The sequence below is a fragment of the Aspergillus puulaauensis genome, chromosome 1 (assembly GCF_016861865.1).
Source record: "Aspergillus puulaauensis MK2 DNA, chromosome 1, nearly complete sequence".
NCBI classification, from domain to species: Eukaryota; Fungi; Ascomycota; class Eurotiomycetes; order Eurotiales; family Aspergillaceae; genus Aspergillus; species Aspergillus puulaauensis.
In genome coordinates this window covers 422492-435251 of record NC_054857.1, presented here as the reverse complement: position 1 = coordinate 435251, position 12760 = coordinate 422492, and the positions used below count along the sequence as shown (strand labels likewise).

The window sequence follows — 12760 nt, the reverse complement described above, 5'->3', positions numbered from 1 at the left end:
GGTGTGCCTCTGGGAATACACAGTCGTTGACGGCGATTCTCATGTTTACTATGTCTCAAAAGGCATAAGAGCAATCAGCGCAAACGTGCAGTCCTGATGTCTCTGAACAATATAACCAGCCTGTTCAACTCAGCGCGCCGCGGTGTGTCGGCAGAGGTGGCTTTTGGGGGGGCCTTATACTCCCTTACGACGTTCAGCCGCACATAAACAGGGAAAGACATCGACAGGCGGACCCCCAGGACGCCTAAATCCCATCCGGTAATCCTCGCCGCCAAGCTCATTATATGTATTAACCATTATTCCTAATAGGCTACTCCGTAATACTCTGCGTGGCCGACGCGATCCGATTTGCCCGTTTATCCAAATAGAACAAGGTGGGGACATGTTAGGCGACCCGGTAATCAACTATCAGGTTTCAGGAGGTTTAAAAAGCCAGTCCTCCGCTGAAGGTCCCCGTTATACTTACTATCCGCCATGGCTCGGACCCCGACGCTGTTATTTATCCACGGTGCGTGGCATAGCCGCGACTGTTGGTCCAAGGTTATCCCTGCACTCGAGAAACACGGCTATCGTTGTCTCGCCCCCCAGGTTGAATTCTGCGGTACAGATACTCCAGTCGGCTCTCTCACTGGAAGTATAAGTCAGATTCAAAGCATCATTGCCGACGAGACGAGAAATGGACGCAATGTTGTTCTGATTAACCATTCCTTTGGCGGCGCGGTGGGCTGTTCGGCTGTCAAGGGCTTCACGGAGAAGGATCCATCGCGTCTAAACAGCAATCCCGGCAGAGTCGTTGGCATCATCCAGCTCTGCGCCTTCATGCCACCGTCGAAAACCTCCCTGTATGACGTTCTCCGTCCGGTCATCGATTCCGGCGCGTGCTTTCACTATGCAGGTCCGGATGGCTGGGAACATATCGAAACCAACGCCGACCCCAATGATTTGTTTTATAACGATCTTTCTCCCGAGGTAGCTGAGAGCTGGAAAGGACGCCTGTTGAAGCAGTCCACTGGTTGCTTTACAGATCGTGACAATATCTACGCTGGGTGGATGGATGTGCCAGTCTCTTATATTGTTGCCACCCAGGACCATGCGATCCCCGTCCAATCCCAGGAAGCATTGATTGCGGCGGCAAAGTCGGCTGGTGCCTCCATCACTTCCAAGCTATTGGAATCCGGCCACAGTCCGTTTCTGAGTAGGGTTGATGAAACGGTGGATCTTGTCCTCGAGGTGTTAGGGGGGTTCTGAGCACTACAATCAATTCCTGTCCATCTTTCACCCAGCCCTGTCTGTCGAGAAGATCTAATATTTAGATGGATGTTTGTAACCAAAGACAGTTCTGTGAATTCAGAGATCCTTGCTTTTGCAGATGGTTCAATCAAGTGTTATATATGTCAAATGCTCCTAGCTTTATGTCAAACATACAGGAAGTCCTCGCTTTCTAGAGGATTCCCGATTCAATAGGCTAATGACACCGGGATTGCCTATTGACATGGTTCAAGGCGACCAGGGCACAAGGTGCAACCACATCGCACGTTGTTATCTGCAAAAGATGATATCTCAACCTACGGCATCGCCAGCATCCCAGGGAACTGCTCGGCGCCTTCAATAGGGTTGAGCCAGCTCACCCTGTTACTGGTAAACAGTTCCACCACGGGCTTCCTCTGGTCCAGCACTTCAGGATCATCAAAAATGCCCGCGCGAAAGACTGCGCTATTGGCAGGCTCTCCAGATTTCTCTATTCTTTGCCCATAGATTGGTGTGCCTGTGGACATGTTAGATACTGGTACTCGTTGTCAAGTAGATGTTTGATTTTTTTTTAAAAAAAAACACCAAATAACGCACCGCAGTCTGAGCAGAAATAGTTTATGATGTGATTGCCGCTATCTGCTGTTTTGGCGACTTCCTTGGGCGTTCCGGTGATTTTCAAGTCTGCTCTGTTGATAACGAGGCAGAAGCTGAATACTGCTCCTGTCTGTTTGCGGCAGTCGTTGCAGTGGCAGAGTCCCTGGCGAATGTTGAAATTAGTTTTTAACCCATGTCCGAGTCGTTAGTTGAAATGTAGACGAACCGATGCGACGGGCTGGCCGATGTATTCTATCCGGATCTTGCCGCAGAAACAACCACCGCGAGCCATTTTGATTTTGACTGAGTTGAAAAGACTGGGTTGATTGGGTTTATTTATATGAAGCTGCCAAGTCCGACTTCCTCGCTTACCAATCTGGCCCCAGGGCTTAGTTACAGCGTGGGGAAACTAGCATCTTGGATTATTCAGCTCTCCACTCTTTCGTAATCTGCATATATCATTCTGTATTCTATGGTTAAGCTCAGGATTCAAGCTCCGATGGTGTATAAGAGACAGTCCTTTCAGAGGAAGCGTTGTTTTCTATCTTAACAACGTCATCCAGCAACCGCACCGCCATCGCAATGCCTGAACTCCCCACAATCTGTCGCATGTGTCCGATGATCCATTGCCGTGCTTTGTCTGTTGTGACTGGACATTTTCCCACCATGTAGAGAGACCAGATCAGTAGGTACCCACCAGAGACTCCCGCGTCCGAGGAGGCAGCGGAGAGACGGTCTGGGCCAACCCGGCCTAGGACCTGCGGAACGGTCGCTATCATATCATTTCCTAGCCCGGCCAGAATCTGCACAGTATCCTGCAGCTTTGCCTTTGCAGCTGCTACGGCCGAGGCAGGTGGAGGCGGATTTGACCTGAGAACCCCGTTGAGTAGGTAAAACATTATCTCACTGACAATCATCTGCATGATGCGCGCATTATTCCAGACCCTGATTGCCCAGGGGCTACTATACACATCGTACCGCCCATTATATGCTACTGCTGGGTCGAATGTTGATTGCCGGACTGTGGTATACGGTTCCTGAATGCCCAGGACTCCCAGGATATATTGAAAGTCGGATTGCAGGGTTGCTGCCTCTTCGATCCAGTGCGACAATGGAAAGTCACTGACCTTATTATGCACCCCGAATAGCAGGTTCACACACCTGGTTGCGTATACTCCCAACAGCCAGAATGTGCTCATCGGGTCAGTATAATTGCACGCCTCCTCCTGCAACGACAACATATCCTCCGGAAACGGCCTATTCGTATGCAAACAAGCGATGATCATATCCGCGCGGACTTGATTGAACATCAAAATAGAGACTTTACTCCGGAACTGAGTCCTGCCCCGAACGACAACCAGCGCCGCCGCACCCTGAACATGGCGCACCCAAGACTCAAAATTAGAAAAGTGTTCGAAAACGCCCAGTGAAATCACGGACATCAGCACGCTATCCTTGCATGATTCAACGGGACACGCCAAGGCTTCGTTTAAACTGCAAATCGCCTGCGAGTACTTGACTCGCGCATGCCGCACCAACTCGGGCTGCTGCGTGGAGTTTGCTAGCGCGACCAGACCCACGGCTGCCATGCTTGCCACGAGGGTTGGGTGGTCCCCGTCAGCGCCGAGCACGGCGGGGATGTAGTTGAGATAGCCGCGGTCTGGGCTGTGGTCGCCGGTGACGAAGTGGTGGAAGAAGTAGTTGACGCCTCTCTGGCCCACGCTGGGGCTAAGGCTGCGGCTGCAGGGTGGCAGAACCAAATCGGACTTGGTATGCTGTGTTTCAAGACATATCCCGTTCTTACTCTTTTGCTGTTCCTTGGATCGTTGGATGGTTTGGCCGGTCTGGTCGCGGAAGACCAGCTCCCACTCGTCCCGGTATCCGGGACATTTTTCCCGCAGGCGGGTGCACTGTCCGCAAGAGGGAACTTGTTTGTCGCACTACCCATGTGTACGTTAGTGCTTATTCGAATGAACCAACGACTAAAGAGGAAGGCTTCACGTACTCGACGTTTGACAGCCCGACAGTTGCCGCAGTTGCGGGAGGCTCTAGCACGAATGACGGGCGGTGACATTGCTGTCTGACAACGCGGGGCTTAGATATAGACAATGAAGGATAGAACAGCCAAGAGAATGTGCGTGAAGACAAGACGAATCAAGCTTCCTGCCAATGTTGACTCCCAAGCAGTTTGCGCGGGGACAAGAAATACTCGCGCAGACGAGGCTGCTGGTGGCGCAGTTCTGGCCCCCACACGCTAAGCATTTTCAGCTGGAGTTTCGTCAGGCACTTGCAGATCTGCTGCCAGAGAGGCCCAGCTGGAGTCGTCAGTCGTCAGTGTCGCTCGACCAGAGCGCCGTGTCTTCACTTTGGCCCCTCTTGTGGGCTGAAACTGGCCCGTTGTGGTTGGTCGGACGATCCCGATCCGACCCGCTCTGCCATCCGGAGCTAGTCCGCCTTAGGAATCTGAGATGCCCGGCCAATCAACGCTCACCATTGAACTGGATGGACAATAGGGCTGTGTTGGATAGACGGAGGCAATGAACATAAAAGAACGTAAAAGAATATAAAAGGGACTCTCTTATGTCTTTGAAAGAAGCAAGATAATCTCTACTCTCTTTACTTCCGACTTTCTCGTCATTCTATCAAACTTCTATCACAATGGGCACCGTGACCTACCGCCATGGCATCGCTATCCTCCAGCTGATCGTCTTTCCCTTCATCCTTGTTGCTGGTGTTTTCATCTGGAGTCGAGCCGGCTGGAAGGTCGGCAGCAAGATCTGGCGATACCCCGTTACGCTCTCTCTCATCCGCATCGCCGGCTGTATTGCTTCGCTGGTGTCAATCGATCATGATTCCCACGACACCGAAGTCGCCGTCGCAGTATGCGAGCTCATTGGCATTGCCCCTCTTCTATTGACCTATATCGGGATACTGAGGCAGATGTAAGTAACGCCATTCTGTACATCTTCACCTCGAATGTAAACTAATAACAATATCAGTGATACGGAAAAAAGAATGCCTCCCCGGTTCATTCCAGCAGTAACCATCATCTGTATCATCGGCCTGATCCTAGGTATCGCCGGGTTCAGCACAGCAGACACTCAGAACGGGACTTACCACCCAAGCAAAATCGTCAAGGCATCCATGGGCATCTTCCTCGGCGTCTTCGCGCTTGTCCTCCTTCTCACGGCTTTTCTTTACATCCAGCTTCAAGGCAGATTGCGCGCATTCCAGAAGAAGCTCTTTCTTGCTATTGTCCTTTCAATGCCCTTTCTAATTGTTCGATTGGTCTACTCTGCGATCAGTGACTATGGTCATGACTCGCGCTTTACGGTTCTTGTGGGTGATCCGACCGTCTTCCTGTGTATGAGTGTGCTGGAGGAGATTGTTGCCATGGTTGTAACTATGGTTCTTGGAGTATCGGCTGTGCGTGAGGCAGACTTTGTACGGGTGGCTTTGCCTGAGCAGAATTCTGGGCGGAAGGTTGAGCGTGTTTAGTCGTGATAATGCTATTTTTAAATTCTTGTTGGGTGTTGTTGCGATATATATATTGGTGCCCTTGAATGTTCTCGAAATTTTGAATGGCTTGATAGTATATGAATCTGTTCTTTAGGGTACATACCTAAAACAAACATTGCTATAGATGTATTTAGACTCAATTCGAATTGTTTGAATTATCTCTTCCTCGTTTAGACAGTGTTGGGTCAAATTTAGAGAGAAAGGGCACCCTGTGAGCTCCAGGTCGGGCACAATACACCGTGGACAGCCACAATAGCTGCACCACTTGTATGACGCACTGTGAAGAAGCAACTGTTGTCGTCTGAGCACTAGATGCAAGAATAGAACATCCAGGTAGACGTTGAATTGAAGTGGACCATGGATAGATCTACGTATCGCATTCCCAGAATGGCAATCGAGATGTTCAACCAATGAAATATCGCCAACTAAAAGACGCAGACTCAGCCTCGTTGTGGAGATATCAGGGCTGAACTGCAACGTCTCTCGCCTGCCTTGTTATTCTTAGTCTACTTTCCATACTAGATACTCCGCTAGATGTTTTCATGCTATATAATCCCCGATACACCTCCCATTGTCCCAGCCATCACTCCCAAGCTTCAGTTGTGAAATAGAGCCAATCTTAACGACATGGCGTACTATGCTTTAGGACTGCTTGTCCTTTCCACTCTTCTATCCCCTATACATTCAAGACCTCTTCAGGATTCCCAGCCCATAGCTAGCTGTCCGACCTCAGATGCAGTTCGCTTCAAGGGAACGACAGCAAACAATGTCGAGTCCTTCCTGAACATCCGTTTCGGCGAAGACACCTCTGGTGCCAACCGATTCACACCTCCGAAACCATTCAACTACCCCCCTGGCACCCTGGTCAATGCCACAACACCCGGGGCTGCCTGTCCACAGCCGAAACAGGCAGTATCAACCATGCCCCTGTTCGACAACGTCACACACATGTCCGAGGACTGCCTGACGCTGCGAGTCGATCGACCAGCTGGTACTCCGGCATCCGCAAAGCTGCCCGTCATGGTTTGGATCTATGGTGGAGGTGACACCTTCGGCCAGATCTATGACTCCGCATACGACCCGACGGGATTGGTGCTCGGTGCAGCGAGCAAGGGATACCCAGTCATCTATGTCGCGATGAACTACCGCGTCGGGGTATTTGGCTTTGCCGCCTCGCCTGCTCTGAATGCAACGGACTCCTTGAATGCAGGCCTACTCGACCAGCGCCTCGCCATTGAATGGGTTAGAGACCATATCGCGGCTTTCGGCGGCGACCCAGAGAACGTCACCATCTTCGGCGAGAGTGATGGAGCAACGGGTGTCGGGCTCCAGATCACAGCATACGGAGGCAAGCAGAAGGCGCCCTTCAAGCGAGCCATCATGCAATCTGGAAGCCCGATGGCAGACAAAGAAACCGCCGGCACCAAGTCTCTGCGGCATACTAGAGAACTGACGAAACTTGTCAATTGCACCGCTTCCACCAGCGAGGCCGAGCTGCAATGTCTGCGCAGTATCCCCATGGCAAAGCTCAACTCCATCGCTGTCACGTACGAGAATAAAGTCGGCGGCAACTCGGGAATGGGCGTGTTCGTCCCGGTTGCCCCATCCACGTTTATCCCGGACAGCCCGTCCAAACTGCTAGCTACAGGGCGGTTCTCGCGGAATATCGACACGCTGGCTGGCTGGAACGAGGACGACGGGTCGTTTTCTACCCTCCCTACACTCTCATCGGATGAGGACGTCTTTGCATACCTCAAATACGAGTACCCAGCCTTGTCCAACAAGACAATCAAACAGGCCATGGCCCTCTACCCAGTCTCGTCCTTCCCCGACCTTCCATCCGAGAACATCTCCGCGCATTACTTCCGGACCAGCCGGATGGAACGTGACGCAGAGTTTACATGTCCGACTTTGTACACGGCGCAGATGAACCATAAGTTCTCCCCGGATACAGCGAACTATCTCTTTTCCCTGAACCAGACAGTCTACCGGTCCGCATATGCAGCGGCGAATGTATCATACCTCGGTGTTTCGCATTTCAGCGACATTCCGTACGTATTTAACCAGGCGTCTGCGGAGGCCTTGGCCCCGTATGCCACGAAAGAAGACTTGAGGCTTTCGAATGAGATTAGTGGGAGCTGGGCTGCGTTTGCGAATACTGGGCAGCCTTCAGCTGGGAATGGGACTATCACCGGATGGATTGATGCTTTTGGTTCTGGCGGTGGTGCACTGGATGAGTTCCTGCATGTCCTTGGGGGGCCAGACAGTGGGAGTAGGAAGACCAAGTATGATGATCTTGGTGCCAGATGCGCGTTCTGGAATTCGCAGGAGGCGTTGGCTGGGAGGGGGGTTTAGAGTGGTTCTTTAAATGGTTAAGCGTTAGGGATCTCTGCAATGTTATCCGCCATTGTGAACTCAAGCCGGTTCCCGAAATTGACTGATGAAAACGCCAAACGCAGATCCACAGAATCCGTGGCGGTCTACGGTATACGTATTGGCGGTGCTGAATATCTATGCGAATTTGATCTGTATTTGTAACGGAGAATATAACGGTCATTTATTTCTATTGTACAATTGCCCACGTTTTCAAACTAATCAACTTTCAAGCCAAGTCTCTCCTGGCCAGTAGGATCAAAATAATTGATGTCCTCTCGGGCGGGCAAGCAATTTCAGTGCGTTCCCTGATGATAGATCAGTGGGTACGAGGATACCTGGAGGGTCTCGTTGATATCAGCTGAGTACCAAAACAGAATAATGGCCAGGATCACATCCAGCCCATAAGTGGGCCATCATGCGATTGGGGATACCCGTTCTCCCCCTCGTTGCACTCCACCAAGCGATAGGCATTCCTGACCGTGGTGAGAAGTCTGCCCTATACAACGTAAACAGCATCGCCGTCAGGTGAAGCTCGGGGTTCACCTGCATCTGGAACCGCACCGCAGAAACCCGGACGTGGAAGATGAGAGTGTAAAGAGCAAAGAGGCAGAAGAAGAGGACCTGCAATTCCAAAGGAAGCGAACTACTCTGATTATATCAATAATTTACAAATAATCACTAATCTTTCCAACCAAGCCTCTTCGCCAAAAACTTGACAGCATACACAAGCCCCAACAAAACCGGAACCTCAATGAGCGGCCCAACAGTCGAAGCAAGCGCCTGGTTACTATCTGCCCCAAAAGTAGCAACAGCAACAGCAATCGCCAGCTCAAAGTTGTTACTCGCAGCCGTAAAGCTCTGCGTTGTCGAGAGCTTATACCCAAACCCTAACTTGTACGCCACAAACAACGTCAAGAAGAAAATAACCGTAAAATAAACGATCAGCGGCGCAGCCACCCGAACCACAGAGACGATCTGATGGACAACCTGACGACCCTGCGACGCGAACAGGACTAAGATCGTAAACAGAAGGCCAATGAGAGACCAGGGGCTGGCCCATTTCAGGAACACCTCGTCGTACCACCGGCGACTCGTGGCCCAGCGGAGAATGAAGCGCGTGAGGATCGCGGCACCCAGCGGGATGCCGAGGAAGACAGCGACGCTTTTGGCAGCCGTGGAGTATTCGAAGGTGATGGTATCGCCACTGATGACTTCGATGAAAAAGACGCCCATGGGGGCGAAAAGGACGATCTGGAGGAGGGAATTGACGGCGACGAGAATGGCGCAGTATTCGCCATCTCCGCCTGCAAGGCCAGTCCAAATCAGAACCTAGGGCTTTGTTAGAATCGTCGAGTACAGAATTATTTGAATTTTGGGGAACTTACCATGGCAATGCACCGCGCTAGTCCAACAAGAATAAGTCCCTGGCGTAGCTCTGGCTCGTCCGGGAGGAAAGCCCAGGCTAATGCCAACTATAAACAGTATTCCATGTAAGTGGCTGCTTCATGACTTGGTGGGCTAGTGAAAGGATGGCTTACCATGAAAAACGGAGCAATAATCCAGTTAACAACAATACTGAATGCAATCTGGATCCATATCTGACGGGTTTGAAAAACATGATGCAAGCTCTCATACCGCACCTTGCAGAGTATAGGGTACATCATGACAAGTAGACCGACAGCTATCGACTATTATCAGCCCATGTAAAGTCCAACGCATCAGAAGCGGCAGATGTGCTCACCGATAGGAACTGAAACTCCCACAAACTCCCCCCTTTGCAACGCAGGGCCAGTACTGGGAACAAAGTTACCCAAGATGATCCCGACAGCCATGGCGAGGAATATCCAGACAGCGAGAAAACGGTCTAATAGACCCATGTTTTTGAAGGCGGATTGCTTTTGTTGCGGCGGGTCTGACGCGTTCGCCTCGGCCTGCTTTTCAACGTCGTTGGCGTTGGCCGGGGAAGGCGCCTGAACTGCAGCATCAGCTGCAATTTGGTTTTGATTCATCCTAGGAGAATTCTGTTCCCAGACCAAATGCAGTGAAGCTAGATGGCTGGCACAAAGTCGTTCATAAATGGCTTGCGGCGCCGGGCAACAGGGGCATGTAAAGTAAATCGACACAGGATAACTGTATTGGACGGTGATTTTGCTATTGTCGCGAGAAAATAAAGAGTATGAGGCGCACCTAATGCTGACTTGATATCTAGTGATATTTGCAGCGGTGAGAGGTGGTTTTATATTGAGTGAACAACCGTCCTTGATGCTCTTCTGTCGCTGGATGATCGACCCGGATGTCACTAGCAAGTTCTGATTGGTTGAGGACGGCCTGTATGATTGGTGATTCTTGGCTTGGCCCACCCGGAGCAGGGCTTGCACCTCAGAAATGCAATTCAGTAGCCAATCATATAGCCAGAGTGACAGACTGGGAACTTTCCAGGCTGTCGCCTCCACATCACTCTGTGTTGACGAACTTCACTCCTGAATTATCGACCTGATTAGCGAGCTATCGTGGTCTGGACTGACCACGATTTTCCTGGGCATGCTTTTTGCAGCACATTATTTTTCAAAGACAGCTGATTTGATACAGATTGACGAGTAGCATGCAATCACTCCCATTCTTCTGCGTAGCAACGGGTTTCTCGCCAGGACCTTCAGAATGATTTCGCTCAGGCAAACACACCGGCAGGGATTTTCTGCTCGTAGGCTTATGCTGTATAAACCTTGAGGTATTCTTCCTTTTTTGGGCCAGGGGGTTTGTTTGACAGCGGACAGGTCCCATTAGGGTGTCACTACCAGATGCTTATTGGGCAAGAGTTGCAAACAGATCATCGACACCAAGTTTGTCTTTTACCCTTTTGGTTTTGGGAAGTACATTCCTCTTGCAACCAATCGGCGCACGGCAGTGACATCCAAGGCTGGTTCCTAGCTCGAGACCAGTACAACTATATCATGGCTGTTGGAGCGCCGGCACTGGGCAGCACTGGGCAAGTTAAAACTACAGCCAGCATTTCTGTCAGGTCAGCCTCCTTGGACGCTGTTAGTGAGAATGAGTCTTACCAAACGAACTGAATAGTCACTAAATTAGACACTTGCAGATTTTCCCCTGGTAGTCCTTGACTGTTACAAAAACACCCCAGAATCTTCTCTTTCGTCACGCTTCAGCAGCTGCTTAACCGCCCAACCAACCATTAAATGGTGATGATGACCGACACGCCCAGCGTCCTGTTCGTTTGCGTCCACAACGCCGGTCGCTCACAGATGGCCGCTGGCTACCTCACGCACCTTGCAGGCGACGCTATTGAAGTCCTCTCCGCCGGCTCGGCCCCAGCCGACTCTGTTAATCCTATGGCCGTCGAAGCCATGCGTGAAGAAGGTATCGACATTGGCAATCAGAAACCTAAGATCCTGGATGCCGACGCTGTCCAAGCTAGTGATGTCGTGATTACCATGGGGTGTGGGGACGCTTGTCCCTTCTTCCCTGGTAAACGCTACCTCGACTGGCAGCTTGACGATCCTGCCGGGCATGGACTTGATGCTGTCCGTCCGATCCGCAACGAAATCCGTTGCCGCGTTGAAAAGCTTATTGCCGAGCTTCAGCAGGAAAAGAAATGATAGAAATATTTGAAAAGCGGTGTTATGTTATAAGACTGTGAGAAGGATGAGCATAGCTTTGCATTAAAAGCTAGGAGAGCAATGGGACGTTCCTCTAAAGTTACCGACACTCTTCCCTATGCACGAAAAGCTCATATGTCATCACAAAGTGAATATGTGGAGGGATATCTTTCTTGTTCATAAAGATTCGTTCTAGGGATAGGTTCATTGGTTCTATATTTCGGCGTGCCTACAAGCCCCTTAGACTGCTTGTATATATCTGCTTCTGAAAATACATGTTCACTAACTGTAAAAGAGTTCAAAATCAATATCATACATGTTTGCTATGTGCCAAAACGAAAAGACGCAGACTGAACGGGCTATTCTAAACAATATATTCTATCGACTAGGTATATACTCTCAGAGTTGGACCTCTCCAATGCCTCCCAATATATACAAAACCCACTCCTCCTTACTACGCCAATATTGTCTTTTTGCGCGCTGCCCTTAGCTTCTCTTATATCACCCTCTTCTCCCGCTCACTGAACCGATCACCAAAAAGCTCGAAGTGAGGACGCATGAGGATAGTATATTTCACAAACTCTTCCATGCAGTCTACCAGCCGGTCTCGGTTACCACTAGGCATAAGCCTCTGATCTCCCGGTTGACCTTCGTCAGGGAAATGGGTATATGCTTGGGGAATAGAGGACTGATTTGGGATAGTAAACATGCGCATCCACCGGCCGAGAATACGCAGGGAGTTGACAGCATTGAACGATTGCGATCCGCCACACACCTGCGCAATAGCAAGGGTCCTGCCCTGTGTGGGACGAACACTCCCGGTGGTAAGCGGGATCCAGTCAATCTGGTTTTTGAACACGGCGGTCTGAACGTTGTCAGTTATCAGAAATTAAGAATAGGGAGGAGGGGAATACTAACCAGATTACCATGCTGTTCCGGCGAAACCCAAACATGACCGTCACTCCATTTGCTCAGCTCCCGGAGCTCTTGCACCTTGGGATGGCCATGCTCGGTATCGTTCTTCACTGGTAACCCTTCAGGATTAAACACGCGGACATCGCACCCCAGACGGAAGAGAATTCTGCTGGCTTCCAGCGCCACCAGGCGAGAGTAGGACCTCCGACGGAGACTGCCGTACAGAACGAGAACTTTTAACCTGTTGTGCGACACCTGGAGTTCCTTCGCCGCCATGTCCAGGGCGGTTGTCAGCTCCAAGGTACTAACCCAGTCCTCAGCCGCATCATCCTTGAGAATGAATGGGCGGTATTTCTGGCGGATGTCCGCGTTATCTTCATTCTTGGGTATGGCCAGGGATGGGTGTTCAGAGGAAAGCCCATCAAGAAGCCCATGGACAGTTGGCCCCGGCTGAGCGGCAGCGGGATGGGCCATTGTGGTGTGTTGGCAGC

At 50.9% G+C, this 12760-nt stretch overlaps 8 protein-coding genes across 8 annotated transcripts; 4 read left to right on the top strand and 4 right to left on the bottom strand.

Moving 5' to 3' along the window:
• Positions 1-474: 474 nt before the first annotated feature.
• On the top strand, positions 475-1248 carry APUU_10202A (alpha/beta fold hydrolase; the record flags this gene model as incomplete). Its single annotated transcript, XM_041698175.1, has 1 exon — positions 475-1248. The coding sequence occupies one exon, from the start codon at positions 475-477 to the stop codon at positions 1246-1248; it is 774 nt and encodes a 257-aa protein (XP_041549568.1).
• A 317-nt stretch (positions 1249-1565) lies between these two features.
• On the bottom strand, positions 1566-2137 carry APUU_10201S (GFA family protein; the record flags this gene model as incomplete). The annotated part of the gene is made up of 3 exons (XM_041698164.1): positions 1566-1765; positions 1846-2008; positions 2072-2137. The coding sequence occupies 3 exons, from the start codon at positions 2135-2137 to the stop codon at positions 1566-1568; spliced, it is 429 nt and encodes a 142-aa protein (XP_041549567.1).
• A 190-nt stretch (positions 2138-2327) lies between these two features.
• Positions 2328-3919, bottom strand: APUU_10200S (Zn(II)2Cys6 transcription factor domain-containing protein; the record flags this gene model as incomplete). Its single annotated transcript, XM_041698153.1, has 2 exons — positions 2328-3785; positions 3851-3919. 2 exons carry the CDS (start codon positions 3917-3919, stop codon positions 2328-2330), a joined length of 1527 nt encoding a protein of 508 aa, XP_041549566.1.
• A 584-nt stretch (positions 3920-4503) lies between these two features.
• Positions 4504-5343, top strand: APUU_10199A (uncharacterized protein; the record flags this gene model as incomplete). The annotated part of the gene is made up of 2 exons (XM_041698140.1): positions 4504-4787; positions 4845-5343. The coding sequence occupies 2 exons, from the start codon at positions 4504-4506 to the stop codon at positions 5341-5343; spliced, it is 783 nt and encodes a 260-aa protein (XP_041549565.1).
• Positions 5344-5991: 648 nt separating this feature from the next.
• On the top strand, positions 5992-7719 carry APUU_10198A (uncharacterized protein; the record flags this gene model as incomplete). The annotated part of the gene is made up of 1 exon (XM_041698129.1): positions 5992-7719. One exon carries the CDS (start codon positions 5992-5994, stop codon positions 7717-7719), a length of 1728 nt encoding a protein of 575 aa, XP_041549564.1.
• A 699-nt stretch (positions 7720-8418) lies between these two features.
• Positions 8419-9749, bottom strand: APUU_10197S (arsenic resistance protein; the record flags this gene model as incomplete). Its single annotated transcript, XM_041698118.1, has 4 exons — positions 8419-9069; positions 9126-9212; positions 9279-9421; positions 9482-9749. 4 exons carry the CDS (start codon positions 9747-9749, stop codon positions 8419-8421), a joined length of 1149 nt encoding a protein of 382 aa, XP_041549563.1.
• Positions 9750-10934: 1185 nt separating this feature from the next.
• APUU_10196A (arsenate reductase ArsC) lies at positions 10935-11354 on the top strand (the record flags this gene model as incomplete). The annotated part of the gene is made up of 1 exon (XM_041698107.1): positions 10935-11354. The coding sequence occupies one exon, from the start codon at positions 10935-10937 to the stop codon at positions 11352-11354; it is 420 nt and encodes a 139-aa protein (XP_041549562.1).
• Positions 11355-11850: 496 nt separating this feature from the next.
• APUU_10195S (uncharacterized protein) lies at positions 11851-12743 on the bottom strand (the record flags this gene model as incomplete). The annotated part of the gene is made up of 2 exons (XM_041698096.1): positions 11851-12219; positions 12273-12743. 2 exons carry the CDS (start codon positions 12741-12743, stop codon positions 11851-11853), a joined length of 840 nt encoding a protein of 279 aa, XP_041549561.1.
• Positions 12744-12760: the final 17 nt, after the last annotated feature.